The sequence below is a fragment of the Echinops telfairi genome, unplaced genomic scaffold (assembly GCF_000313985.2).
Source record: "Echinops telfairi isolate 266 unplaced genomic scaffold, ASM31398v2 ScPeMD7_15;HRSCAF=58, whole genome shotgun sequence".
NCBI classification, from domain to species: domain Eukaryota; kingdom Metazoa; phylum Chordata; class Mammalia; order Afrosoricida; family Tenrecidae; genus Echinops; species Echinops telfairi.
In genome coordinates this window covers 1,695,788-1,722,707 of record NW_022103912.1, presented here as the reverse complement: position 1 = coordinate 1,722,707, position 26,920 = coordinate 1,695,788, and the positions used below count along the sequence as shown (strand labels likewise).

General features: G+C 44.8%; 1 protein-coding gene across 1 annotated transcript in view; it reads left to right on the top strand.

Moving 5' to 3' along the window:
- Positions 1-903: 903 nt before the first annotated feature.
- The window catches only part of RALB (RAS like proto-oncogene B), a 34,143-nt gene continuing 8,126 nt past the window's right edge, over positions 904-26,920 (top strand). Inside the window, exons 1-3 of the mRNA XM_004711877.2 lie at positions 904-1,015; positions 20,391-20,558; positions 22,249-22,457. Of these exons, the coding sequence (XP_004711934.1) occupies positions 20,445-20,558; positions 22,249-22,457 (323 nt within the window). The 5' untranslated portion in view covers positions 904-1,015; positions 20,391-20,444. The remainder of the gene's footprint in view (positions 1,016-20,390; positions 20,559-22,248; positions 22,458-26,920) is intronic.

The window sequence follows — 26,920 nt, the reverse complement described above, 5'->3', positions numbered from 1 at the left end:
GTGGGTTCCAACCCCCGAACTTGCAGTTAGCAGTACAAGGTGTAAACCACTACACCACCAGGCCTCCTCCTCCGATGATAAAGGCGGATACTTAACCAAAGGTGCTACCATGTGATTGGCTAGGGGTTCGTGCAGGGTCAGCACACCTGCTGGTGCGGAAATGTCATCTCTAGGAAGGGGCAGTAAGTTAGGAAAGCCAATCTGAAGTAAAGCCCTATTTGGATGAAATATGACAAGCGCCCAGTTTTGGAAAGGGTCAAGTTGTGGGTGAAAACCTGTTGGTGAGCTTGCCCGCCGCACTTCCGGCTTCAAGGCTATGCTAGGACTGCAATCTGGTCCTGGGGGGTGACTTGCATCCTTATTGCTAGACATTGGTCCAGCAACTGCATTTCTGCTCATGGGATGTCATGCCTTGCCAGCTGTGGGCCTGGTGGGCCCCGCCCAGGGGACCCTTGCACGGACACCGCAGGAAAGTAAGCACCTTGGTTCCTATTGGTCAAGCCTATCTAACACGTTCCCTCTTGCTTTCCCCTGCCCTGGGCTGGCCCTGGTCTAAAACCCAACGCCCCGCCGGCGAGACCAGTCCGCAGAGGGGCCAGCAGCTTCTCCGGTGCCGCGCGGTCACGTGCACCGCGGGCGCCCCGGGAATGGGGGACGTGGAGGTGGGCGGGGCCGCTCGGCGGGCCGCCTTCTGCCGCGGACGCGGCTTCTCATTGGCCTAGCTTCCTCCGCGCCCGGAAAGCTCCGCTTCGGATTGACTGCTGCCCTCGGGGTGGGCGTGGCTACGGGAAGAAGGCGGGGCGGAAGGGTGGGCGCGCTCCCGCGGGGAGGGGTTGCCCGGGCGACGCCGGGCGCGCGCTCAGGGGGGTGTGGAGGCGAGCCGGGCCTGCTCCATGACGAGTCGGAGGGGGACGGCTGGGGTCCGGCCCCGAGACGCGGAGCAAGAGGGGGCAGAGCGGCCTTGAGCGCAGCGCGACGGGTGCGGACGGCCGAGGCGGCGCGGGGCGCGTCCCAGGTAGGGTTGCCGCGCCCTTACGGGGGGCTCCGGGGGGTGGGGCGCGCGCTGCGGAAGTGGGTGCGCCGCCCTGCGCCCGTGGCTGCGGGCGCCCGCGCTTGCTGGGCAGTTGGCGGCCGGCTTGCGCCCCGTGCTCGAGCGGCAGCGACGCGCCCGGGCCCGCACTTGCACCCGAGGGCCCTGGGGAGGCGGCCCAGCCTCTCCCTTCTGCCGCTCCTTCCCCACAAATGGCCTCTGCTTCCACTTCCTGCCCTTGGGGGCCTCCAGCTCGTGGACGGTCCACTTCCTCGCTCCTTTAGTAGCCGCGGCGGGCAAAGTAAGGGCTGCAAAGTATTGCCGAAACTTAGTACCTTCGGAGCCTGTGCTGAGCAGAGGTCACGTTCCCGAAGCTGCTTGCCCTGTATTGTGAATGAGCGCAAAGTTGTCCCCCCTCCCCCGCCACCCACCCCGCCCCTCTCTCCCTGCCCCACCTTAGTTCCTCTTTGATAAGGGTTGGTACGAATGCAGTATGCTTTCTGTAGGAAGCACCGTGGGCTTGGCCTGTGCCCGAGCCAGGCGTTGGCACGTCTCTTCCTCTCTGAACCACTCATGAAGGTTGTCTGTCGCAGGGATTACTAATCTAAGCAGTACTCTCCGTGCTCGTTCGCAGGTGCATGGGGGTGGGCTTCAAGATGTTCATGGAAAAAATGGACTCCAGGCTGATGGAACCCACCCCTCCCCATAATTCTTGAAGCCCCTCGTATTAGAAACACAGAATTTCGATGCACCCAGGTCTCTTTTGAGAAGTCTCTGTGGGTTGTGGACTACTTTGGGCATAGACCTGGCTGGTTGCTCATTTGCTTTACCTGCCTCTACCCCACCCCCCTTGTTGAACAATGAGCCTTCTGCTTCGTCCTGGTTTTCTGACCTCACTCCTTTTGTTGAAGGAGTGGGGATGGATAGTGGACACAAGTTATCAAAGGGCAGAGAGTCTCTTTTACCAGTGTAAATGATGGCCTTGTAAGATAAGCAGTGAGAGATGCTTAGATGTCCAAACTTGAAGCAGGCTTGATGTAGTGACCATGAAAGTTAGCATTGCCTGTTGGGCACAACAGGGATGTTGGAGTTGAAGACCTTGGTTTGATGCTGGTTTTTGAAACCGTGCTAGTGGTATGATCCACCACGTATTTTTTCACCTCTTCAAAGACCAGAATTTACTACCCCTCGTCCCCCCTTTTAAAGATAATGGTCGTACCCATCGCACTATATACCCACCTCACTTGTTAGTTAAGAGTTAAATGAAACACAAACGATTTAAATTGCTCTTTATGGCATTGGGTTTGGGATAGGGGGTAGGAGTGGGAAGAAAGTTGTGAGCGAGGCATCTTTGGTTGGGAACATTCATCCCACGTGAAGGGTTTTAGTGGATGCGACCACGTAGAACTACGAGACTGGAAGAGAACCTTCCTGAGCTTTCCAGTGTACCTTGTCTCAAGGTGATAAGACGAGCCGCGCTTTAATTGGCTCCATTTACTTCTATACAGTCCCTTCTGCTGGACATACAAGACACACACACACACACACAGACACACACACGCACAATGAATCATGCTGGTAGATCAAAGAGTCAAAGTAACCTGAAAAATAGAACTCGTTCCCAAACACTTGGGGGTGAGGAGAGAGAGAGGGTGTGGGGGAGACGACTAGGAGCCTCAGATCATCTGCTTAGCACCGATCTTGATCAAACCAATGGTATGGGGGTTACCCTGTATTCATCTCTAACCCGTAATTACCGGGTCCTTCACCATCTTTTCGAGGTCACCGTTGGAGCTATTGCCCGAATCTAGCTAATTGAGCGTTTCCCTTAATTTTTGCTGATCCTCTACCAAACATGTTGCCCCTTCCCAATGAGTACTCTTTAATGATATGTCTAAAGTTAGTGAGAGCTTCTAAGAATCGAATCAATAGTAGATAAATATTTGTCCTTGAGAACGTAACAGTGAGCTGTCTCCTTTAGTTCCTCAGCTCTTCTGTTACTTGGGAATATTAATACGGGTATCTGTGTGTGCATCAAGAGCCCTGGTGGCACTGCTGGGGAAGTTGTGGACTGTGAAGCCTGGGAAAGGTTGTTAGGAGCTCTTAGGAGCGTCAACTTGATGGCAGCGATACAATTAGTCAATGTGTGCACCACCACCCCCCCCTTATCTGTCAGTGTGTTGTTATAGCAAGTTGCCATGACACTGGAAGCTAGGCCACTGGTGTCTCACGTATCAACATGGTGGACAGGTTTCAGTAATGCTTCCAGACTAAGACAGACTATGAAGGAGGCCCTGGTGATCTACTTCTGAAAAACACAAGCAAGTGAAAACCTTACGAATAGTGTAGCATTGTCTGCTGTAGTGTTGGAAGATGAGCCCCTCCGATGGAAGGCATGCAAGATAAGAGTGGGGAAGAGCTGTTTCTTCAACGTAGAGGAATGACATACCAGGGAGGTACCCCCCCAAAAGCCAGATGTGATGTGAGGGGGATAGCGCGTTAGGAGTTCATTCCACCAGGTCAGGCTGTCAATCAAACTTTCTATGTAGAGGCTCTGAAATGTGTCACAGTTTGCAACTAAAAAGGCCCGATTTGTGGCAGACGGGGGACTGGTTTTGCCACCACGACAGTGCATCTGCTCACGCAGCCATCTCAGTGCACCAGTTGTGGGCAAAAAACAGCACGTCTCTCTTGCCCTTCTTTTTGTTTCCACTAATGAAGAGGGACATGAAAGGTCAGCGATTTGTCGACCTAGAAAAGGTGAAGAAAAAAATGAGGGAGGTCCTGTCAGCCACCCAAACAGATGAGTTTGAAAAATGTTTCCAAGACTGGAATTGCAGATTTGACAAATGTATTAAGTGTAATGGAGGGTACTTTGAAGATAATTAGGTTGTTTTGTAAAAACATTTCAATACATAGCTTTTGGGGGCAAAATAAGATCCTGTGTTTTGGGGGGTGACCCCCTCATATATGATGCAAAGCTTTTGAGACCTTCATGTGCTCCTGTGACACAACTCAAATTCAAGCTTTGAGTTGAACTATTAAAGGATTCTACAATGGAATTTTATTTTACTTGGTGCAAGTCAGTGCTCACGGAAGCAGCAATCAAGAAATCAAACGATGCACGGCATCAAGCCACTCTGCTGCACAGACCGTGCTAAAGAGCAGAGACGTCGTTGAGAACTAAGGTGCGTCTATGTCGTTGAGAACTAAGGTGCGTCTGTGCAAGCTGTGGGATTTTCAGTTGCTTGTTACGCGTGCGGAAGCTGGCCATCGGATAAGGAAGACAGGAAGAATGACAGGCGTTTGAATGATGGCATTGGGAAGCATGTTGAGTGTACCATAGGCTGCCAGAAGAGCTGACCAATCTGCCTCAGAAGCCGTACAACCAGATACTGCTTAGAAGGGAGGATGGTGAGACTCTGGCTCTCTTACTTTGGGCATATTACCAGAAGAGGTTCTATCCTGGAGAAGGCCGAGTGAAAGGCCCATGAATAGGAGCAAGAGATGAACTGACACAGTGAGAGCAACAGTGAGCGCAAGCAGAGCACTTTGGGGATGACACAAGACGGGCAGCATTTCATTCCATGGGTCAGAACCAACTGTGCAGCACCTGACAACAATGCTTAAAACAAACAAACACCAAGCTCACTGCCATTGAGTCCGTGCTGACTCATAGCGACCCCTGTGGGTTTCCCAGATGATAACTTTATAGGAATAGAAAGCCCAGTCTTCCCCCTGAGGAGCTGCTGGTAGTTTCGAACTGCCGACCATATGGATCACAGCCCAATGTGTAACCAACATGCCAATATGCCACCAGGACCCCTCAGCTACAGTGACAGCAATGAGTACATGGAGTGATGCAGGAAACATCAAAGGAAGGAGGAGGGAATCCACCAGATTCCCTGTATTAAAGAGTTGGACAGTTCAGCCATTTCAGGAGGTAGCATGTAATCAGGAACTGGTGGTATTGAAGGAAGGATTCCAAGCTGTCATGATGGCATTGGTGACAAGCAAGGCTCCGGGAATTGATGTAGTACCAATTGAGATGTCTCAAAAAATGGGTGTGCACCACTTGAGCTCACTTGTCTGTGCTGTGACATTTGAAAGACAGCTAGTTGGCCTACCGACTAGCAGGAAATCCGTAATAGTGGCTGTTTCAAAGAGCGGGGACCCAACAGAAAGCAGAAATTACCAGACGATCTAGTTAATGTGACACGTAAGTAAAGTTTTTCCTGAAGATCATTGAAAACCAATGGCAGCAGTGTATCAACAGGGAACGCCCAGAAACTCAAGCCAGATTCAGAAAAGGATGCAGAATGAAGCTTCATTGCTGATGTCGAAGAATAACCGAAAGATGTTTACTTACATTGATTAACTGTTTATAGACATTTGGTTGTGTGCATCATAAAAACATGTGGGTGCTGTTGTGATGATGGGGAGCCCCAAAGCACTTAATTGTGCTCATGCGGAAGTTGTTTAAACAGAACCAGGGTTAAAATCAAGAAGGGTGTGTGTTAGTATGGTATCCTTTCGCCATACATGTTCAATCTGTGTGCTGAGCAAATAATCCAAGAAGCTGAACTATATGAAGAAGAATTCAGCATTAGGATTAGAGGAAAATTCATTTGCAACATGACAATATGCTGACAACCTTCACTGTGAAGCATATCTTGACATGAAACCAAAAACCAAATTCGCTGCCATTGAGTCATAGTGACTCTGTAGGACAGGGTAGAGCTGCCCCTGTGCATTTCTAAAACAAAAATCCAAATACGTGGGAAAGTAGACAACATCGTGGTAAATGATGACAAGACTGAAGCTGTCAAATTTCCTTGACTGTTCCCTATCATAATTATAGATGAATGTCCTTTGGAGTTGTATTATTTGGAATCCTAATACAGAAAAATATTCTGTTAATTAGTAAATGAAATCCAACTCACTGCTGTCGAATAGATCTGACTCATACTGATCTTATAGGACAGGGTAGAATTGCCAAGTGTCCAAGACTATAACTCTGCGGGAGTTGAAAGCCCTGTCTTTCTCCCAAGGAGTGGCTGGTGGTTTTGAAATGCTGACCTTATAGTTAGCAGGCCAATACCTAACCACTGCCCTAGCAGGGCTCCTACCATTGGCATAGCAACCATTAGAATAGTCCGACCTATGTGCTTTTACCTTGAGATAGTGCATGAGTTGATGGAGATAGAGTAGTTTGGTACTGGGTGGCCAGTTTCCTCTAACGTTGGCCATGTGGATGAATCTTCCACTCTTATGTAAAAACTTATAACAAAGTAAGCAGTATGAAAAAATAGCTATATCTCACACAGTTTCTGAAGTCCTGGAATGTGGGAGCAGTTTGGCTTAGTCCCTCTAGCTTAGGCTCTCTCCTGTGGTTGCAATCAGCTGAAAACTTAACTGGGACTGGAGGGTCTATTTTTTTAAATTTTGGGAATAACTTTATTAGATATAGGATTCTTGGTTAGCTGTTTTTTCTTTCAAGGTTTTGAATATATAAAGTCCTTGCCTTCTTGCCTGTATGGTTTTCTTTCTTTTTAAATCATTTTATTAGGGGCTCATACAACTCTTATCACAATCCATACATACATCAATTGTGTAAAGCACATTTGTACATTCATTGCCCTCATCATTCTCAAAACATTTGCTCTCCACTTAAAGCCCTGGCATCAGCTCCTCATTTTTCCCCTCCCTCCCCGCTCCTTCCTCCCTTATGAACGCTTGATAATTTATAAATTATTATTTTGTCATATCTTGCACTGTCTGACATCTCCCTTCACCCACTTTTCTGTTGCCCATCCCCCAGGGAGGAGGTTATATGTAGATCCTTGTTATCGGTTCCCTCTTACCATCCCACCCTCCCTCCACCCTCCCAATACCACCACTTTCACCACCGGTCCTGAGGGGTTTATCTGCCCTGGATTCCCTGTGTTTCCAGTTCCTATCTGTATCACTGTACATCCTCTGGTCTAGCCAGATTTGTAAGGTAGAATTGGGATCATGATAGTGGGTGGGTGAGGGAGCATATAGGAACTAGAGGAAAGTTGTATGTTTCATCGTTGCTACATCGCACCCTGACTGGCTCATCTCCTCCCCGCGACCCTTCCGTAAGAGGATGTCCAGTTGCCTACAGTTTGGAGGGTCCATTTTTAAGACATCTCACTCAGCATTGGATGCTTTTCAGTTCTTTTTGTGTGGTCCTTTCCATATTGCCATTTACAATATGGCAGCTAACATTCTCATAACAACCCATCTGAGAGTCAGGATGAGTCTGAGAGTCAGGATGAGTCTGAGAGTCCGGATGAGCAAGACGGAAGCTGCTGAATCTTGAGCGTGACACACGCCATTGCTACGACACAGAACACATCCATTGCAGTGCGGGAGAGGACTGCATGTGGGGGTCAGTGGAGACCATCAGCTTTCTTGTAGACCAGCTGCTACCATTTCTCTTTTTAGGTTTAGATCAGGCGTTGGGAATTCTTTCCCCCAGATGCTTGGTAAAATATGTAGTACTGTAGAGATTAAAATACAGCTGAAGTTTTTACCCTTCTAGAGGCATTTTTCAAATAATTTTTAATCATTTTATTGGGAGCTCGTAGAGACATCGTAACAATCTTAGTTCAATCATCTAGAAACTTTTTAAGAAGCATTTAATATTGGAAGCATTATGTTCTTTCTTCTGGTTCTTCATTGTTAGATGCTAGTGTTAACTAGCCAAATATGAAGCTTTGAAAATGAAATCTTGCTGGTTCCCAAACCAAAGGGAATAGCTAAGTTTTTTCAACCCTAAAACAAGTTGGTAAAAAATTATTGCCCAAATATTTGATTGGGTGCCAACTTTAAACTACTCATTATTCATCTGTGTATTCTTAAAAAGAAAACATTGGGTAAAAATGTAAGAGACCCTGTCTGTCCTTGGGCCCAAATCTTCAGTTCTCTTTTGAAACCCTTATATATTTTAATTATCTAGATGGAAGAAGAGCTTTATTCTGTTAGACTCTAGGAACACTTTCTGAGGTGTCTGCAGATGCAAAGAAAGTGGTCTGAATCCTGAGCCTGAGTCTGGCCTTGCCACTTGACCTTGGGTGAGTTATGTAACTCCCCTGAGCCTTATTTTCTATAAATATAAAAGGAAAGGTTTTTTTGATTAAATTATCTCAAAGTTTCCTTTTATCTCTAACTGTCTGAGACTGTAATACTTTCGTATAGCGAACATCTGGTGATTCAAGTGTATCTGTACCAACAGCCTTAGTTTGCAACCTCAGATGATGATTTCCTCCGAGAAACATCTTTTGTCTGTTGGTCACAATCCCATGCAAGACTTCTCAGTCACCATTAGGCAGAGTTGAAAAGCCAGCATTTTGACAAAAGAAACGGACATATTTTTTGCTTTCTGCTTCGACTCTTTCCCCACCAATGCTCTCATTTATGAGCCAGTGTCTTTCTTTCCTTTTGTCTTTCCACCCCTGTGAGCGCCCTGTGCCTCCCCCTTCCCCCACCCAACAAAAACAGGAAAGGGTCTGTATGACTTATTACCGATCGTATTGTTCCTGTTACCCATTGCTGTCGAGTTGACTTTGACTCACCAAGTCCCAGAGGTGCACAGGAGAACCCCATTCCACCCTTTAAGACTGTGACCTTCACAAGCACATCACCTTGGGTGGCTTTGAAACTCCAAACATTTGGGTAGAAGGCCACTACTTAATTATTTGTTCCACCTAGAGACTCCTGATGCTAGTATTAGGAATTTATTTTAGTCAATGAGGTGCCTCAACTAATACATATTAAGCCTTTCTGTCTCAAATTATGTGCCCATTTTTACCTCCTTACAAGTTCTGAAAGGAGCCTGGTGGCACGTGCTGTTTTGTTGACTCCTAACCTAAAAGCTGGTGGTTCAAGCCCACCCAGCAACTCTGTAGAAGAAAGGCCCAATAAACTGCTTCCATAAACATTAGATCAGAGCCACCGTTGAGAAAACCCCGCGGCGTGACTCTGCCCTCTAACATGCAGGGTCATGACTCGACTGTGGCTACTAACAGTAGCTTTGAAATCTGTCCACTGTCCCCATGTCCACTGCCATCCCCTAGACCAGAGGCTCTCGACCTGTGGGTTGCGACCCCTTTGGGGATCCAACAACCCTTTCACAGGGTCTCCTGTTTTCACAGGGGAAAAACATGCTTCCGATGGTCTTGGGAACCGAGACACCGCTCCTCTATCCGTCTCCAGGGGGGTCCCCCCACATGCAGATACACCCACATCGTGTATCACATACACCCTGTACAAACACAGGTGTTTGTGGCAGAGTTGGCGCCATAAAGTACTTATGCGGACAGTCACACAGGTGTAGAGAGCTACTACTGTGTAGAAAGCAGCTGTTGTGCTGAAAGCAGCTACTCTGTTAAAGGCAGCTACTGTGTTGATAGCAGCAGTATTGGAGGTAAAATGACACCTCATGAATTATAATTACTGGGTAAATGTAAAATCATGTACTGTAAAATCATAAACTACTACAAAAAAAATCTGTACCATGGGTACTTAATCTGGATGCTGATCAGTCTTTTTATATTCAGCTGTGGTTATGTTCAATTTGTAACAATGAAAATATATCCTGCATATCAGATATTTACATTAAGATTCATAACAGTAGCAAAATTACAGTTGTGAAGCAGCGACGAAAATAATGTTACGGTTGGGGGTCGCCACAACACGAGGAACTGTATTAAAGGGTGGTGGCATGAGGAAGGTTGAGAACCACCGAGCCCCAGGCCTGGCCTTCCTAGCTAGAAAGATCTTTTCAACATGCAAGTCCAGTTAGGTTCATCAGTTTGCTTAAAGTAATTCTGTGACTTTCCAGTACTCTCTGAGAAAGTCTAAAATCTTAAACATTGCCCTAATGTTTCTTTCTTTCTAAAAATTATTGTTTTATGTTGTTTTTAGCCATGGTCTTGGGTTCCCATCCAGCTTAGGTTCCCTTTTAACAATTTCTACCTAAATTGTTCGGTGACGTGGCTTATATTCTGAACAATGTTTAAAAATTCTCATTATTTACCTCCTATGGAGAGACAGTCCATAAATAATAGCAACCATGTGCTCTGTGGGTTCAGTTCTCTCCAGGAATGAGGCAAGGCCTTCTCTTGAGTGAGCATGGGGTGGGGTGAGGGATGGTGAGGGCAGAGAGGAGAGTACGATTTCTAAGAAGGGCGGCATGAATGCTCATTTCAGTGTTGTGATCAGAAATAAGACTCATTGTCCTAGCGTGGGTCAGATGCCCTCCTTTGGAGTGATTAATTTCATCGAAGGGATGGAAGCCACACATTAAGCTGGCATGTCTTATCTTCACCCACCCTCATGCCCTCTCTGTAATAACCATGTGGATAAGGGAAGACAGCAGTTCCTAGAAGAAGGGTGGTGGGTGGGAATTAAAACAAGTCTGTCCGGGCCAAAATATGACTTTGCGCATAGCCCACCTGAATCTTGGGAGCAGATTGGATGCATTGAACACCGATGACAGAAGACTTGATGAATTGTGGGAGGACATCAAGATCACCATATAGGAAGAAAGCAAAATGCCATTAAAAAGAGAATAAAAGACAAGACTAAAATGGATATCAGAAGAGACTCTGAAGTTTGTCTTGAACATAGAGTAGCTAAAGGAAATGGAAACAATGATGAAGTAAATGAGCTGAACAGAAATTTCCAAAGGGTAGCTTGAGAAGACAAAGACCAAAAGCTAGATATGTAATGAAATGTACAAAGAACCGGGAGTCAAACAAGAACACACTGATCAGCATATCTCAAGCTAAAAGAACTGAAGAAAAAAATCAAGCCTCGAGTTACCGTAGTTAAAGATTCTATGGGCAAAGTATTACATGATTCAGAGAGCATCAAGGAACAGGCTTGATTGGGAAACACAGCCTGCCGGGCCTCCCCGAGGATGGAAGACCAGCTCTGACACAGGAATGCGCTTGTAGACCGATCCTCTGGGGTGGAGACTGGAGGCTGGGGCTGGGAGAACATCGTGTATCCTCCTGATTGGCAAGTTTGAATGAAAGGGTAACATGCATTTTGATACACACAGGAGGCTTTGGGCGAGTGTGGGAAAGCGTGGGGGCTGGAGAGTCTGCGAGCAAGATAGTGTGGGAGGGAAACGTGTGGAAGGGTCCGGCGCAGTTTTCGCTCAGCGGGACTCATTAGCGTCAAAAGATGATAGAAGGAATGCAGTCATTGTACCAAAAATAATTGATCAGCATTCAGCCCTTTCAAGAGGTGGCACATGGTCAAAAACCGATGGCACGGAAGCACTCAAGCAGCACTGAAGGTGTCAGTGGAAAGGCCGCTTGAGGAACTGATAGAATACCAGGTGAAGTATTGCAGCAGACCGATGAAAAACCGCAAGTACTCACTGCTTTGTGCCAAGAATTTTGGAAAGACATTTGGAGTACAGCTACCTGGCCAACCGACTAGAAGAGATCCATCTTTGTATCCATTCCAAAGAAAAGTGACCCAAGAGAATGCAGACATTATAAGACAATGTCATATGCAAGTACAGTTTTGCTGAAGGTAATTAAAAACCAATGGCAGCCATGCATTAATAGGGAGATGCCAGAAATTCAAGCTGGAATCAGAAGAGGATGTGGTATGAGAAGGATGCTGGCTGAAAGCAGAGAATACCAGAAATGCCAGAGAAAACCAGCCTCAAAAACTTAAACTCACTGCCACTGAATTGATGGCGACTCACAGAGACTCCGTAAGACAGGGTAGAACTTCCCTATGAGTTTCTGAGATTGTAAGTAACTGTTCAGGCAGAAAGCCACGTCTTTCTCTTTTCAGAGCGGCCGTTGGTTTTGAACTGCAGAGCTTGTGATCTCAGTCCAACTCATCACCATTATGTTACCGGGGCTCCTCTTGGTAAAGTACAAGGTCAGCAAAAAACCCCTGAAGACCCTCAATGACGTCGATTAATAGAGTGACTGTAATGATGCGTTCAAACATAGCAACACTCGTGAGGTTGGCACAGCATTGGGCAGCATTTTGTTATGTTGTATGAGTTGGAACTGTTTTGATGGCACCGGGCAACAACAACATCAACAACTATAATCCTTTATTTTACTATGCTGTCCGTACCTGTAGACCTTGAGTTTCTTTAGTGGGCAAAGACTGTGTTTCTAGAATACTTCTACAATAACAGCAATAATCAGTGAATTCAATGATTAAATGAATAGGAGGTTATTATCTCAATGAACAGATGTCAGGAACTGGGCAAGGGAACCCAGTTGGCACAGTAGTTAAGTGCCCGGCTATCGTTTCATATTCCGAAACTTCAGTCTCATAGGGAAGCCTGCCTTTTAGTTTAGCAGCTCAGCTGGTGGCCCACCGTGTCACTGGAGCACCTTATAACTTTATTTTTATGTGATTTTCTGTTGTCCAGAGTAGTGCTTTTTCACATCCGCCCAGCCTTCTTTGAAGACCATGTTTCTTATATTTTGATCTTGACTTTGTTAAGATTGGTTTAGTAGTACTGTAGTACCTGCCTGCTCACTGGAGTCTCAGTGTGCTTGTGTGGTGGTGGTTTGGACTTGGGGGTGCTTTAGTGATGGGACATTGGCCGTGGGAGGTGCATGCTCCCTTTCAGATTCCCTCCACTGGGGGTCGCTCTCTTCCAGCTGGGATTGCTCTGGACGTGGTCCTTGGCTGTGTGGGAGTGTGGTCATTACAGATTTTCAGGGGAAACTCCCCTTGGCTTGGGCTCAATCAAGCAGATAGACCTTGTCAGCTCAATGTAAAGATAATAAAAACCCTCATGATTGTGCCAGTTGACAACATCATGATAAGTGGTGAAGAGATAGTTATCAAGGATTTTATCTTGTTCAGATCCCCAGTCAGTGCTCATGGAAACCGTAGCCAAGAAAACCAAATGATGTGTGTTGCATTGGGCAGATCTGCACAAGATCTCTTGAAAGGTTGAAGAGCAAGGCTGTCACTTTGAGGCTAAGGCCCTGGTATTCTCCACGTCTTCATAAGCATGTGTGAGCTGGACAGTGAATTAGAAAGACCGGAGAAGAATTGATGCATTTAAGTTAGGTGTTGGTGAAGAACACTGATTGTACTGCGACCTGCCAGAAGAACAAACACACGTGTCTTGGAGGAAGTACAGACAGATGCTTCTTAGAAATTACGATGGCAAGATTTCGCTTGTGTTCTTTGGGTGTGTGTTCATGGGAACCCAGTTCCTGTAAAAGGACATCGGGTTTTGTAATGTCGAGGCAGCAAAAAAGAGGAAGGCCCTTGGTAAGGTGGCTGATACAGCGGCTGCCCCAGTGGGTTCAAACGTAGCAGCGGTGCTGCTCTTTCTGACGGCCGGCACCATCTGCTTGCTTTACCACACTTTGATGAGCATTCACATCTTCACTCATCTCTTCTCCATGAGGACGAGCGTCAGGCAGGCCCACGGCATAAGAACTAATTGTTCACAGGTTGGGGCTAGAGTTAAGTTCGAGCCCCAAATCCGTTCGTGTATCTGTGGTTCATATAGGTCTCTGGTTCACTTTATTTATTTATTTTAATCATTTTATTAGGGGCTCATACAACTCTTATCACAATCCATACACACATCAGTTGTGTAAAGCACATCTGGACATTCACTGCCCTCATCTTCTCAAAACATTTGCTCTCCACTTAGGCCCCTGGGATCAGCTCCTTATTTTTTCCCCTCCCTCCCCGCTCCCCACTCTGGTTCACTTCACAGACAAAATTATCATTTTATGAAAGAAAACATTATAAATCCCTCTGTGGCATAAAAGTAATTCTGTTGGTAGTGTCATTGATTTTGTCAATGGTATAGCATTTTTTTATTAAGCCTTCGAATTTTTATTTCAATAGCTGGCCATTCATAGAATTTACTGATCTAAGTTTTCAGCTGCCCTCATAGCTCATAACAATCGTGTAGGATTTAATACACTGTTGAGAACAGGAAATTATACAGTATAGGCTGGCTACAAACAGCAGTATCTGAATTATTGACTTATACAGATTAAACTCTTATGTGACTGGACATTACTTACACAAACAATGGGGTTAGTGACAGGGCAAAACTTTAAATAATATTCATTGATAGTGGCAGGACCACACCTCCACATTAGTACATATCATAACAAAGCAAGGAGAGCATTACAGTATGTGGTAGTCTCAGCCCACCATTCATTGAGCGTCCAGGCAAGAGATCCGAACATCCGTCCAGGGACCTCCGGCTCTGTGCCCTCGGAATAGCTATGCTTCTTCTCACATTCAGGAGTTTCAGCCTGAAGCCCAAGGTTGTGTGTGTACTCTCAGAGTAGAGGTGTTTTCAAGTTATCTCGTAAGCAATAATGGAAAAAGAAATACATATTGTTGTAATGGTAAACATTTCACATTAAATTAGATAGGAAGGAAACCAACATTTATTAAGCTCCTATTGTATGCTAGACAATGTGCTTAGGCCTTTCACATATGCCATCTCATGAAAGCCTCTAAAAACCCTGCATGGTGGGTGGCGGGGTTGCTAATGTTCATAGGTGAAATGATTGGCTCAGAGAAGGTGAATAGCTGGTCTGTGCCATGTAACAGACTGGGAGCGCCAGAGTTGGACGTGTGAGACGCCACAGCCATGTCCTTTTTTCTGTGCTGTGGTGCATACGTGAAATAGATTTTCCTGTGCAAATTGGTGAAATTAAACAGTGACACTTGGCTTAGAATAAGCTCCAAGTATATGTTACATTTTATTATTTGAAATACTTTATGTTACACAATGCCAGGCCTTCTCCGCTCTCTTAAAAACAAAACAAAACAAAACAAAACAGTTTTGACGTGATTCATGTACCATGCAGTTCAATAATTTGAATATATTAAAAAAGAGTTGTCCAACAGTGAAAGGGCTTACTTTACCTGACTTTAGCACGTATTATTCAGCCGCAGTTGTCAAAACCACATGGTATTGGTACAATGACAGATACTCAGACCAATGGAAAAGAACTGAAAACCCAGAAATAAAATCATCAGCATATAAACAGCTGATCTTTGATAAGGGCCCAAAAAATATCCAATGGGAAGCGGATGCCCTCTTTAGCAAGTGGTGCTGGAAAAAATGGATATCTATCTGCAGAAAAATGAAGCAAGACCCTTATCTCACTCCATGCAGAAGAATAAACTCAAGGTGGATCACAGATCTTGAATTAAAACCCCAAACTATTAGGGCCATCAATGAGGAGAATTGGGACCAACTTGAGAACTTTGGCACAGGGGCTACATAGACTTTCAGAAATAGGGAAGGACACAAATACAGAAGAGTCACAAATTGACAAGTGGGATATACTGAAAACAAATCACCTGTGTGCATCGAAAGAATTCACCAAGAGAGTAATAAGAGAGTCCATGGACTGGGAAAACATCTTTAGCAATGACACATTAGGCAAAGGCCTTATTACTAAAATCTATAATACTCTGCTAGCTTCCAAAAAGAAAAAAACTAACTGCCCACTGAGGAGGTGGGAAAAGGACCTGAACAGAAGTTTCACAGGGGCAGAAATCCGAATGGCCGATAAACATATGAGGAAATGTTCCCGATCTTTAGCTATAAGATAAATACAAATTAAAACAACTATGAGACACCACCTAACACCCACAAAGATAGCCCAATTCAAAAAATAAAAAAACCACAAGTGTTGGAGGGGTTGTGGGGAGACAAGAACTCTCATCCACTATTGGTGGACCTGTAGGTATGTACAGCCACTATGGAAATCGATCTGGCGATATCTAAAACACATGGAAATCGAGCTACCATACGACCCAGTAATCCCCCTACTGGGCATATACCCAGAAGAGGCAAAACAAAGAAACCACGGCCAGTCCTCTGTGCTCCAATGTTCATCGTGGCACAGTTCACAATTGCAGAAAGTTTGAAACAACCCAAATTTCCATCAACTGATGAGTGGATTACAAAACTGTGGCACATACATACAATGGAGTAGTACGCATTGCTAAAAAGCAGTGATGAATGCATGAAGCACGTCACCGCATGGGAAGAACTGGAGGAAATCATGCTAAGTGAAGTAAGCCAAGCACAAAAGGACAAGTACAACATGAGCTCGCTGAGGTAAGCTTAAAAAAAATTGCAAAAGGGACATAGGGAAAAAGCTACTGTATACAAACATACCCGGGGTGAGGGCCAAGTAATATGGCAGGGGCCAGACCAAATCCAGGGATGTATATGGTAGCCAACTAAAAAGGACCGGGGGAAAGGAAAAACAAAAAAGAAACGGGTAGCAGGGGAACAGGGCACTAACCCACCCAAGGGGAGGGTATTGTTTCTATCTCCACAGGGAAAGAGGGACCAGACTTCAACCTGGTGCTCCAAGATGTGAATGCAACATGCCAGCATGGAGTAGGGAACCAGTGGAGAGGTCTGAGGGGCCTACCCCAATCCCAATTACGTGGACACCTGCCCCACCCCCCAGAAGAATTTATTTCAGAGGACAGCACTGAGGCTGCAGCTCAGGGAGAGGGACATGTCTGATCAGATCACACAGGAGCAAATGAAAGGGGAAGAAGAGAGAGTGGAGCACATCCTGGCCCACCAAGCCTTGACGACGATATTCCCAGAGCAGCCAATCCACAGAGAAGACCACTTGGTCGGCCCCACTATGAGACATGACATCCCTTACTGACCCATAACCCTACGGGGTACAACACTGGAGACAGTGTGGGAATTCCACCCGAATCTGATCCCACCACACTGAGGCAAAACACTAAGGGCGTGGAACAGAACAGCAAGGGGAACAGAGCAATGATGTCCCCAGGGAATACCAAAAACAGACTTTGGGGCCAGGGTGTGCCACCCCATCAGACTATACCGGAAAACTGTCCTAAAGGCCAACAAACAGTCCTTGAACTAACTACAGGCTTTTCTTTGTTGTTGTTGTTGTTTCTTTGTCATTGGCTTTTGTTGTTATTGTTTTGTTTTCTTTTTTTGCTTTGTTTTGCTCTGTCTTTTTGTGCATGTTATTATCTCCGCAGGTCTGTCTAAATAAGATAGGCTGGATGAACAATCTGGAGGAGAAAACAACAGGACCAACAATTCTGGAGGGACATGGGAGGCGGGTGGGGAGAAAGGAAGTGGTGTTAACAAACCCAGGGACAAGTAAACAACAAGTGATCCAAATCGGTGGTGAGAAGGGTGTACGAAGCCTGGTAGGGCTTGATCAAGGGCAGTGTAACCGAGAGGAATTACTGAAACCCAAATGAAGGCTGAGCATGATAGTGGGACAAGAGGAAAATAAAAGGAAAGTAGGATGAAAAAACGGAGGCAAAGGGCATTTATAGAGGTCTAAATAAAGGCATGTATATATGTAAATATATTTATATATGAGAATGGGGAAATAGAATTATGTGCACATATTTATAGGTTTAGTATTGAGGTAGCAGATGGACATTGGGCCTCCACTCAAGTACTCCCTCAATGCAAGAATACTTTGTTCCATTAAACTGGCATTCTATGATGCACACCTTCCTGACACGATCGCTGAAGACAAAGTTGGTGCATAAGCAAATGTGGTGAAGTAAGCTGATGGTGCCTGGCTATCAAAAGATAGCTTGACGATAAACAAGGGGCCATCTATCTCAGAAGCAACAAAGCCCACATGGAAGAAGCACAGCAGCCTGTGTTATCACGGGGTGTCGAAGGGATCAGGTATCAGGAGGCATCAAAGAACGAAAAATCAGATTATTGTGAATGAGGGGGAGTGCAGATTGGGGACCCAAAGCCCATCTGTAGGCAACTGGACACCCCTTACAGACGGGTCGCGGGGAGGAGATGAGCCAGTCAGGGTGCAGTGTAGCAATGAAGAAACATACAATGTTCTTCTAGTTCCTAAATGCTTCCACCCTCCCCTTCCGCCACCCCAACTATCACGATCCCAATTCTACCTTACAAATCCAGCTAGACCAGAGGATGTACAGTGGTATAGATATGAGCTGGAAACACAGGGAATCCAGGACTGATGATCCCTTCAGGACCAGTGCCGAGAGTGGTGATACCGAGAGGGTGGAGGGAGGGTGGGGTAGAGAGGGGGAACCGATTACAAGGATCTACATATAACCTTCTCCCTGGGGGATTGACAACAGAAAAGTGGGTGAAGGGAGATGTCGGACAGTGTAAGACATGACAAAATAATAATGATTTATAAATTATCAAGGGTTCATGAGGGAGTGATGGTGGGGGAGGGAGGGCGAAAATGAGCTAATACCAAAGGCTCAAGTAGAAAGCAAATGTTTTGTGAATGATGATGGCAACGAATGTACAAATGTGCTTGACACAATGGATGGGTGTATGGATTGGGATAAGAGTTGTTCGAGCCCCCCATTAAAATGATTAAGTAAAATGAAAGGAAAAAAATTGGCTCAAAAAGAAAACAAATGGTAAGATGTTAAATTTTAACTTAACTGTGTCTGCAGTAATCCACTTTACAACACACCTGGAGGGCAAGACTTCACATCCCTGGCCAATAGTCTGAGGGAATTCAATGGTGCCTTATTCGTGTGTGGATTCTGCAAATGGATCTTAGACGTTCGCTGTCATCCATAGCGTCTGCAGACTAGGTCCTTAGAACGTCAGCTCTAATTCATTTCACTTCTCTGACCCTGGATGTCTGTATTTGTAATCCCTGTATCACACAGGGTGCGTGCTCCTGTCACGTGGATTTAGATGACTCCTCACTTCGACAGCCGCGTGTTTGAAGGCAGCCCTGTTCTTTCTGAAAGCACCGTGTGCTTTCTTCCCCACGTTTTGCTATAGCACGCATGTCTTCAAGGATCCCCTCATGGGATCAAATATTAAACAAGGCCATATCACAAGCACTAATTATTCTTATAAGGCTCATGATTAGTTGGAGATCAAAATCTATTTGTTTATATATAACTCTGGCTCACTTTAGAGGCAGCATTATCAGAAGTAATTTAAATAACCTCCATGAGGCATTTAGTAATTCTAATAATAGTATCATTAATGGTATAGATTTAAAAAAATCATTTTATTGGGAGCACTTAGATATTAGAACAGCCCATAATTCAATTAGATGAAGCATAATTGTACAATGACTACCACCATCAGTTTCAAAACATTTTCTTTCTTCTTGAACTCTCTGTCCCCTGCCTCTCCCCCTAGGGAACCCATATATATAAAATAAAAAAATACATATATATATTTGGCCATGTCTTACACCATCCAATGTGTCTGTTAACCTGCAATTCTGTTATTCATTTCCTTCTGTTGGGTTATACAGTCATCAGTGCTATCAGCTTCCCCCTCCCCCACCTTCCAGTACCCTCAGGGAGTCATTACTCCCTATACTGTTTCTGAAGGGGTTTTTATCTTTTCTTTCATGCATTGAACAATCTTAATTATACCAGTGAACATACACAGGGCTTACGAGATTAATGAGGCCCAACAAAGACCGTAATAGTAAGGGGAGGAAATATTAAAGAGCCGTCGGACAGTTATGTGTTTCAGCAGTACTATACCATGGTATAGATTTTAAATTACTATTGAGAAAACGTTTTTAGGTGAAGATACATGGCATGTTCACTTATACAGGCTAAAGGCAGAGATCTCATTAATGCTCATTCACGGTGGCAGAGCTGTCTGCAGGACCACGCCGTGCCCCAGAAAGCAGAGTATGAAAATAGCAAGCACCTGGCAGTCTTAAGTTGCTGGTTGTTGCCCATTCCTTTTAACTCCTTTTGGATGAGATTAAACAGTTTTTTATGAATAGTTTATTTTATAAATTTAATTTCAGTGTGTTGCTTTTTATAAACATATAAATAATATGGTTCTCATTCTTTTAACTCTATGGTATGTTATAAAGGGATATTTTAAAAAATACACCTGTTTATCCTTCTTTTAAAAGTCACCTTCTTACTCCATATGGAGGTTTGTGGTATTTGTACCAGGGCATGTGTGATCTTTGGCCAGAAGACAGAAGAGAAAATAAACAGGTGGGAATTGGGGTTCCTTGTGGCAGCAGGTGCCTAGGGTAGGGGCAAGGACAGGGGGACTCAGAGCTGGTTGGTCATCGGCCTCATGGTGAAGAGTTGTTCTGTCCACCTTCCCAGTGACACGGGCTTTGGATACTTGTTTTCCTTTGTCCTGGCTTCCCTTATGCCCTGCCTCTGTTCTGGTGAATGGCTTTCATAGTTATCAATCCTCAGAGCCTAGAAGAATCACTTCTCTGTAGAAATGCCTTCATTCGGCTTTTCTGGAAGTCGTGCAGCCATTTGATTGCAACTAGGCTGCCTCTAAGTTTTTGCCTTTTCATAGGCAGCTCTTCAACCGGGTCTTCTGTCCACGGCTGCAACCCAGCAAACCTGCAGAATGGCTGCCAACAAGAACAAGAGCCAGAGCTCCTTGGCTCTCCACAAGGTGATCATGGTTGGCAGTGGAGGTGTTGGCAAGTCAGCCCTGACTCTTCAGTTTATGTATGATGAGGTAAGCAAGTCCGTCACCAGTTTCTCCATTGTGCATTGGCTGCAACAGTGTCCTGTCCTTTCTCCAGCTCAGCTTCTGAACCCGTTTCCCCAGATTCCAAGAGAATCATTGAGCACATTGGTGTTAATGTGGTTGCACACGCTTTATAAGGTTCTGTGTCGCTTAACCAGCCTAAGATCTACTTTTAGAAAAGGAATGAGCCCCTAAGGCACAGTGGTTAAAGTGCTCCGCTGCGATAACGATAGTTCTATCCTGCCAGCCACTATACAGGCAAGAGATGTGGCAGTGCACTTCTGCAAAAGATTTTTTTAATTAAATAACTTTATTGAGGCTCTACAGCTCTTCTAGCAATCCGTATATCAATTGTATCAAACACCTTTGTACATCTGTTGCCATCATCATTCGTCTGCAAAAGCTTTACAGCTTTGGAAACCCTTTGGGGCAGTTCCGTTCCACCCTCTAGGTCCACGATAAGTCAGCGTTGGTTCAAGGAGCCCCGCGGTGGTACACGGAGGCGCGCTTGGCGACTAGCTGAAAGCCCGATGCTTTGCTTCTGAAGGTCACAGCCCTGAAACCTCGTTGAAGTAGTTTCGCTCTGCACACATGGGGTCCTCTTGAGTCATAGCCTATTAGATGATAACTAACTAACAGTTTTTTACATGAGCAGGGGCCCTGCCTTATGTCCCTTGTTATGCTTCGAATTGTCTTTTTGGCCAAGTGCAAGGGAGGAGGTAGGAATCCTTGTAAAGGTGTTTCTAAACAATACACCAGCTATTTAGCAACGTGACTAGTTAATTTGGGGAGGGATTGATTGGGCTTCTGAGTTGCCATAAGAACTTGGATCTTTTCTCGAGTGATAGACTTCTAAACTTCCTAGTTCTCTAATGTAACAAGGTAATGCTTGGCTTTTATCCATCTTTCCCCCGTCACTGTCAGAAGTTACATTGTTTACTTAATGTGAACAATGCAGCTGATGTTGGACCCATGTGACAACACAGCTTTGATTCCAGCAGACATCCTCAAACTACGGCCCCGCCGAGGACATGTATCCGGCCCGCCGGGTGATTTTACCCCGTTTGTTTTTTACTTCAAAATAAGATATGTGCAGTGTGCATAGGAATTTGTTTATAGTTTTTTTTTAAAACTATAGTCTGGCCCTCCAACGGGTCTGAGGGACAGTGAACTGGCCCCCTGAGGACCCCTGGATTACAGTGACAAGAGAAGTCCCTGCTTGACTCTCCTTTGCTGGCCCTGTAGGGAGAGTTCAGGTCAGAACAGAAACGCTGCCTACATGGACAACTGTTTCTTGAACACTTTAAAAGAGATATGTCTGAGTACAATCAGACCTAGATTTCGCATCTGTTAGGTGGCATTAGAGAAACCAAGGTATTTGGGGGATTGGATGAGGAAAGTTGAACTAGGGCTTCATTCAGTTGGGCTTTAGTGGTCTATAATGGTTTGGAGTTAGTGGTATCTAATGATTGTGGCACAGCACCGGGCAGTGTTTCATTCTGTTGGGCATAGCGTGGGTCAGAACCTGCTCAATGGCACCTAACAGCAGCAATAACAGTGTGATAGTTATAAATACTCAGTTCATTAAAGGCCAAGCCCCCATTTATTGGTTTTATTTCACAGATTTTCGTCCCCGTAAAACTTAATTGATTCCCAATCATTCTCTTTCTTTCTTTAGTTTGTGGAGGACTATGAACCTACCAAAGCTGACAGTTACAGGAAGAAAGTGGTTCTTGATGGAGAAGAAGTTCAGATCGATATTCTGGATACGGCGGGCCAGGAGGACTATGCAGCCATTCGAGACAACTACTTTCGGAGCGGGGAAGGCTTTCTCTTAGTGTTCTCAATCACAGAACACGAGTCCTTTACAGCAACGGCTGAATTCAGGTATGCTTTAAAGGAAATAGCCACCTCTTCTCATGTGGGGTTCCTGCTTTCTTTGATACATCTCAGACTTGGAAAGGCTCAGGATGCTACCACTTAGCTTAGGAGAAAAGAGTTGAATTTCTTTCTAGAAAGAAATTCTGCTTATAGAATTTCATGGGGCTCTCCAAATCTTGACACATTTGTTTTTAATCTCTTTTTTGTTCACCACTTGTTTTAATCGCTGTGGGATTCCATGTTTTATGATTTATTAATATGAGATCCACAAGATACTGTCTCTGGGGACTTTGCTGTGTCATTTGACCTTAGCATATCCCAAGGCTACGGTCCTGAGCCCCAGACTTGGTGCCTCATTTCCTCTAGCTGCTTGGTTAGAGCTTTGGCATTTTCATAACTTTGCCTCTGTGTGCTTTGCTACATGCGTGCATATATTTGCAGCCTAATGTACTTAAGAGGTTAAGTCAGAAAACATTGCTACTGGCGGTCCAGTTCATAAATGCACAGACTTATTCCAAACAAAGTATGTTTAAGCAGGTCTGTGTAGTCAGTGGATAGACCCAGGCAAGTTCTCTCTGAGTAATACGTTGTGTTAGTCTTCTTAGGGGGACTTCAAAAAGCTCCGTCAAGATGGTGGCGTCTGAGGGAATCTGCTGGGCCAGTTAATTCAAGGCAAAGTGATCCATTGAGAAGACTGTGGCAACTGTTTTTGTTTGTTCGTTGTATCATCTTGGTAGAGTTTTTCCAGAGAACACAGGGTGATTGTGTAGGATTGCTTGTAAGGTGTTTTAAGAAGACCGAAGGTTGCATTGATGGACACAAGGCCAGGAGAGTTGCACTGAGCAGTGATGTTTCCATCGTGACACTCTGTGGTTAGCAAAGGCTCATCTTACCCCGTCCGACTTCTGTCCCCCAGATTCAAGGGTCATTGAAAAGGTATCCCTGGAGGATGCCCAAACTGCTGTTTTGATGTGGTGTCAGTAGGACGCAGAATTCCATGGGAAAGGGTTAGAGAGATAGGAATACCACCTTTAAAAACACATAGACCTAGAGAAGGGGTATTTCAAGAAACAATAGCTTCGTATTTTGATATTGTTGTTTTCTAAAAGTTTCTATGAATTTTAGCAACACCCTTTTACTTTTCTTATTATGTAAAAATACCAACTTACCAACATATGTTTATTTATAGATATTCACATTCCAACCCTATCTGTCTATGGAGCCACTCGGATTATTGTCAGAATCTGACATAGCAATAAGAATGCATTGCTATATTGGGTATATAATAGTATTTACCTTTGTTGTCTCTAACTCTCACACTTGTCCCAGTGTGTCCGCTAGCCTTGATGGTGCTGTGCTGACCTCTTCCTTAACTGTATATTTATTGTCTTTACCCTAGTTAATACATACCTATCTGCTAGACACTCTTGTAGGGTAGTGGTTATGCATTGGGCTATTAACCACAAGGTTCACAGTTCAAAACCACAAGCTGCTGCTTGGGAGAAAGACGGGATTTCTGCTTCTGTGAAGAGTCACAGTCTCAGAAGCTTACAGGGACAGTCTGCCTTGTCTATAGGATCACTGCCTACAAGGTCACTATGAGTCAGCATGGACTCGAGGCAGTGAGTACTGTTTGTGATTTAATCTCTTTCCCTCCCACTCCTGGTAATTTTCAAATAATGTTCCTTTCCATGAGTATAAACTTCTTCTTGACTTCTCTAGTAGAGGTTTCATATAGTATTATTTTCTAGAATCTTCTATGCTAGGAAGTAGTTTCACAGATTCCTTGTTATTCTTTAACATTGTGTAGTACTATCGTATCGTGTGTGTGTGTGCACCAGTTTGCTTATCCATTCATCCATGCATCTTTGTGCTGTTGTGAATAATGCTTCAGTAAACATGGGTGTACATACAAAGGGGTACCCCCTCCCCAAAAAGGGTTTTTTTTCTTTCAAAGCTATGTATTTAAATTTTTAAATAAAACAACCTATCACCTTCAAAGCACTTTCCGTTACACTTAATACATTTGTCAAATCTGCAATTCCATTCTTGGAAACATTTTTCAAACTCATCTCTTCAGATGGCTGAAGAGATGGCTCGTTTTTTCTTCGCTTCTTCTATGTCGTCAAATCTCTGTCTTTTTATGTTCCTCTTAATTTGCGGAAACAAAAAGGAGTCTCACGGAGCAAGATTAGGTGAGTCAGGTGCATGGGGCAAGAGAGGCATGCTGTTTTATTCCAAAGACTGGCGCACTGAAATGGCTGTGTGAGCAGGTGCATTGTTGTGGTGCAAAACCAGTGCTACAAATCAGGCCTTTTTTGTCGCACGCAGTTACGCAATGTTTTCAGAACCTCTAAATAGAAAGCTTGATTAATAGTCTGACCTGGTGGAACAAACTCCAAATGCACCATAAGCTAACATTTTCATCCGCTTGGGAAGTTGACGGATGTCCAGAACAAGGTTTGCCATGAATCAACATCTCACCTTTTTTGAAACGAGAAAACCACTCATACACTTGAGTTTTTCCTGTAGTGTTGTCCTTGTAAGCTGTGTTCAACATTACAACATATTCTGCAGCATTTTTCCCAAGCAGGAAACAAAATTTCACAGCTGCGCATTGTTCTCTTAAGTCAGCCATCACAAAACATGAGGTTCAAGTGAAACTACTATTACAAAAAAATTCACTGTGACCAGAGAGAACCTTCCCACACGACGCCACTGGGTGCACTAACTCAGAGAGAGTTGCCCCGTGCTCGCCCCACTGGACAAATGCATAGGATTATGAAAGCTCTACACAGCAGAGTGTTCTCTGGTTCATTTTGGGTCCCCTTTTGTGTATGTGTTCATTGTGGCTCATATATCTGTAGGGTATATGCGTACTAGTGTGATTGCTAGACAGAAAATAGACACAATGAGCACCTGATTTCCAGAGGTCAGAGTGGAAACCCAAAATCCAGTTGCAGGATCCATACCTGGCCTCCAGTGAATTCCCTCTGACCATAGTTGAGGGATATGAATAGCCTTGTTATCAGACAGCGAGCATTAGAGTAGATATAATTTAGGTTAAAATGTAATATCATTTGATCTCCCTTTTGACCAATTTAAAAGTTGTTTCTTTAAAAAAAAACAAAGCCAAAGTAAAGGCAATACACATGGACTCATCCCCTCTGCCCATGGACCAGGAATGTGAATAGGCTTGCTCTGGTGAGGAATGCATCGGAAAGTACAGTTAGGTTAAATTAAGCACCTTGTAATTTTATCTCCTTTTTGACCTATTTTAAATTTGTTATTTTTAATACTTTCTACTATAGTACTTTTTGTCGTGGTTAGATTGTTGGCGGGGTGGGGGTGGGGGTGCGGCAGGGGGTATGTTTTCCTTTGAAATCCAAGAGAAGTAAATGTGTGGATTCAGTAACTGGGGAATGGTGTCCCGGTCGTGGCAGGGAGGTGGGGGAAATGGGGAGCTAGCAACAATGAGCACAAGAAAGAAGAACATGTTCTAGACTCGATTGTGGTGATGATTGCACAACTCTTCCTGGTATGATTGCACTGTTGAAGTGCATGAGAGGTGAATGATATGCCAATGGAACTGTTTTTTTAAAAGCGGGGAATCCATATAGTATTTCTGTTTTCTGCCTTGTAAAGCAGTAGCTTGCCATTTCCCGTAGTTGTTGCTCCAGTTTACAGTCCAACCTGCAGAATGTGAGGGTGCCACTCTCTTCCCACTCCTGCCAGCATTTATTGTCTTCTAGATTTTTAAAAAGGAAACCGCTGTTAATACTGGGGTCATCACCCAGTGTGTGGTGGGCTATCGAGGACAGTGGGATCCCAAACCCATCTGCGGAGTCCTAGTCAGACGGGGCCGCTGCAGGTCTGCCCTGCCACAGGCCAAGAGTCTTGGACAGCCTAACTGTCACGCAGAGACCACGGTCTTCTTGATGATGCTGGGTCAAACTTGATACTTGGCCAGTTGGCCTCCCTATAGACGTGCCCTGAATTTGTTCTGGGTCTCTTACTGGCACCATGACAGAAATGTCTTCCCTGTTTTTAAAAAATTTTTTAAATCATTTTACTGGGGCTCATACAACTCTTCTCACAATCCACACATACATCAATATACATTATACATTCGTTGCCTTCTTCCTTCTAAAAATGCTTGCTTTCCGCTTGGGCTCTTGGAGTCAGCTCCTCAGTTTTCTTTCTTTTTTTCTACCCTCCCTCCCTGTCCCCCCTCCCTCATGAACCCTTGATAATTTATAAATTATTATTTGATCATATCTTACCCTGACCGATGTCTCCCTTCACCCACTTTTCTGTTGTCCACCCCCCAGGGAGGAGGTTATATGTAGATCCTTGTAATCGGTTCCCCCTTTCTACCCCCCCCTTCCCTCCTCCCTCCCAGTATTACCACTCTCACCACTAGTCCTGAGGGGTTCATCTGTCCTGGATCCCCTGTGTTTCCAGTTCCT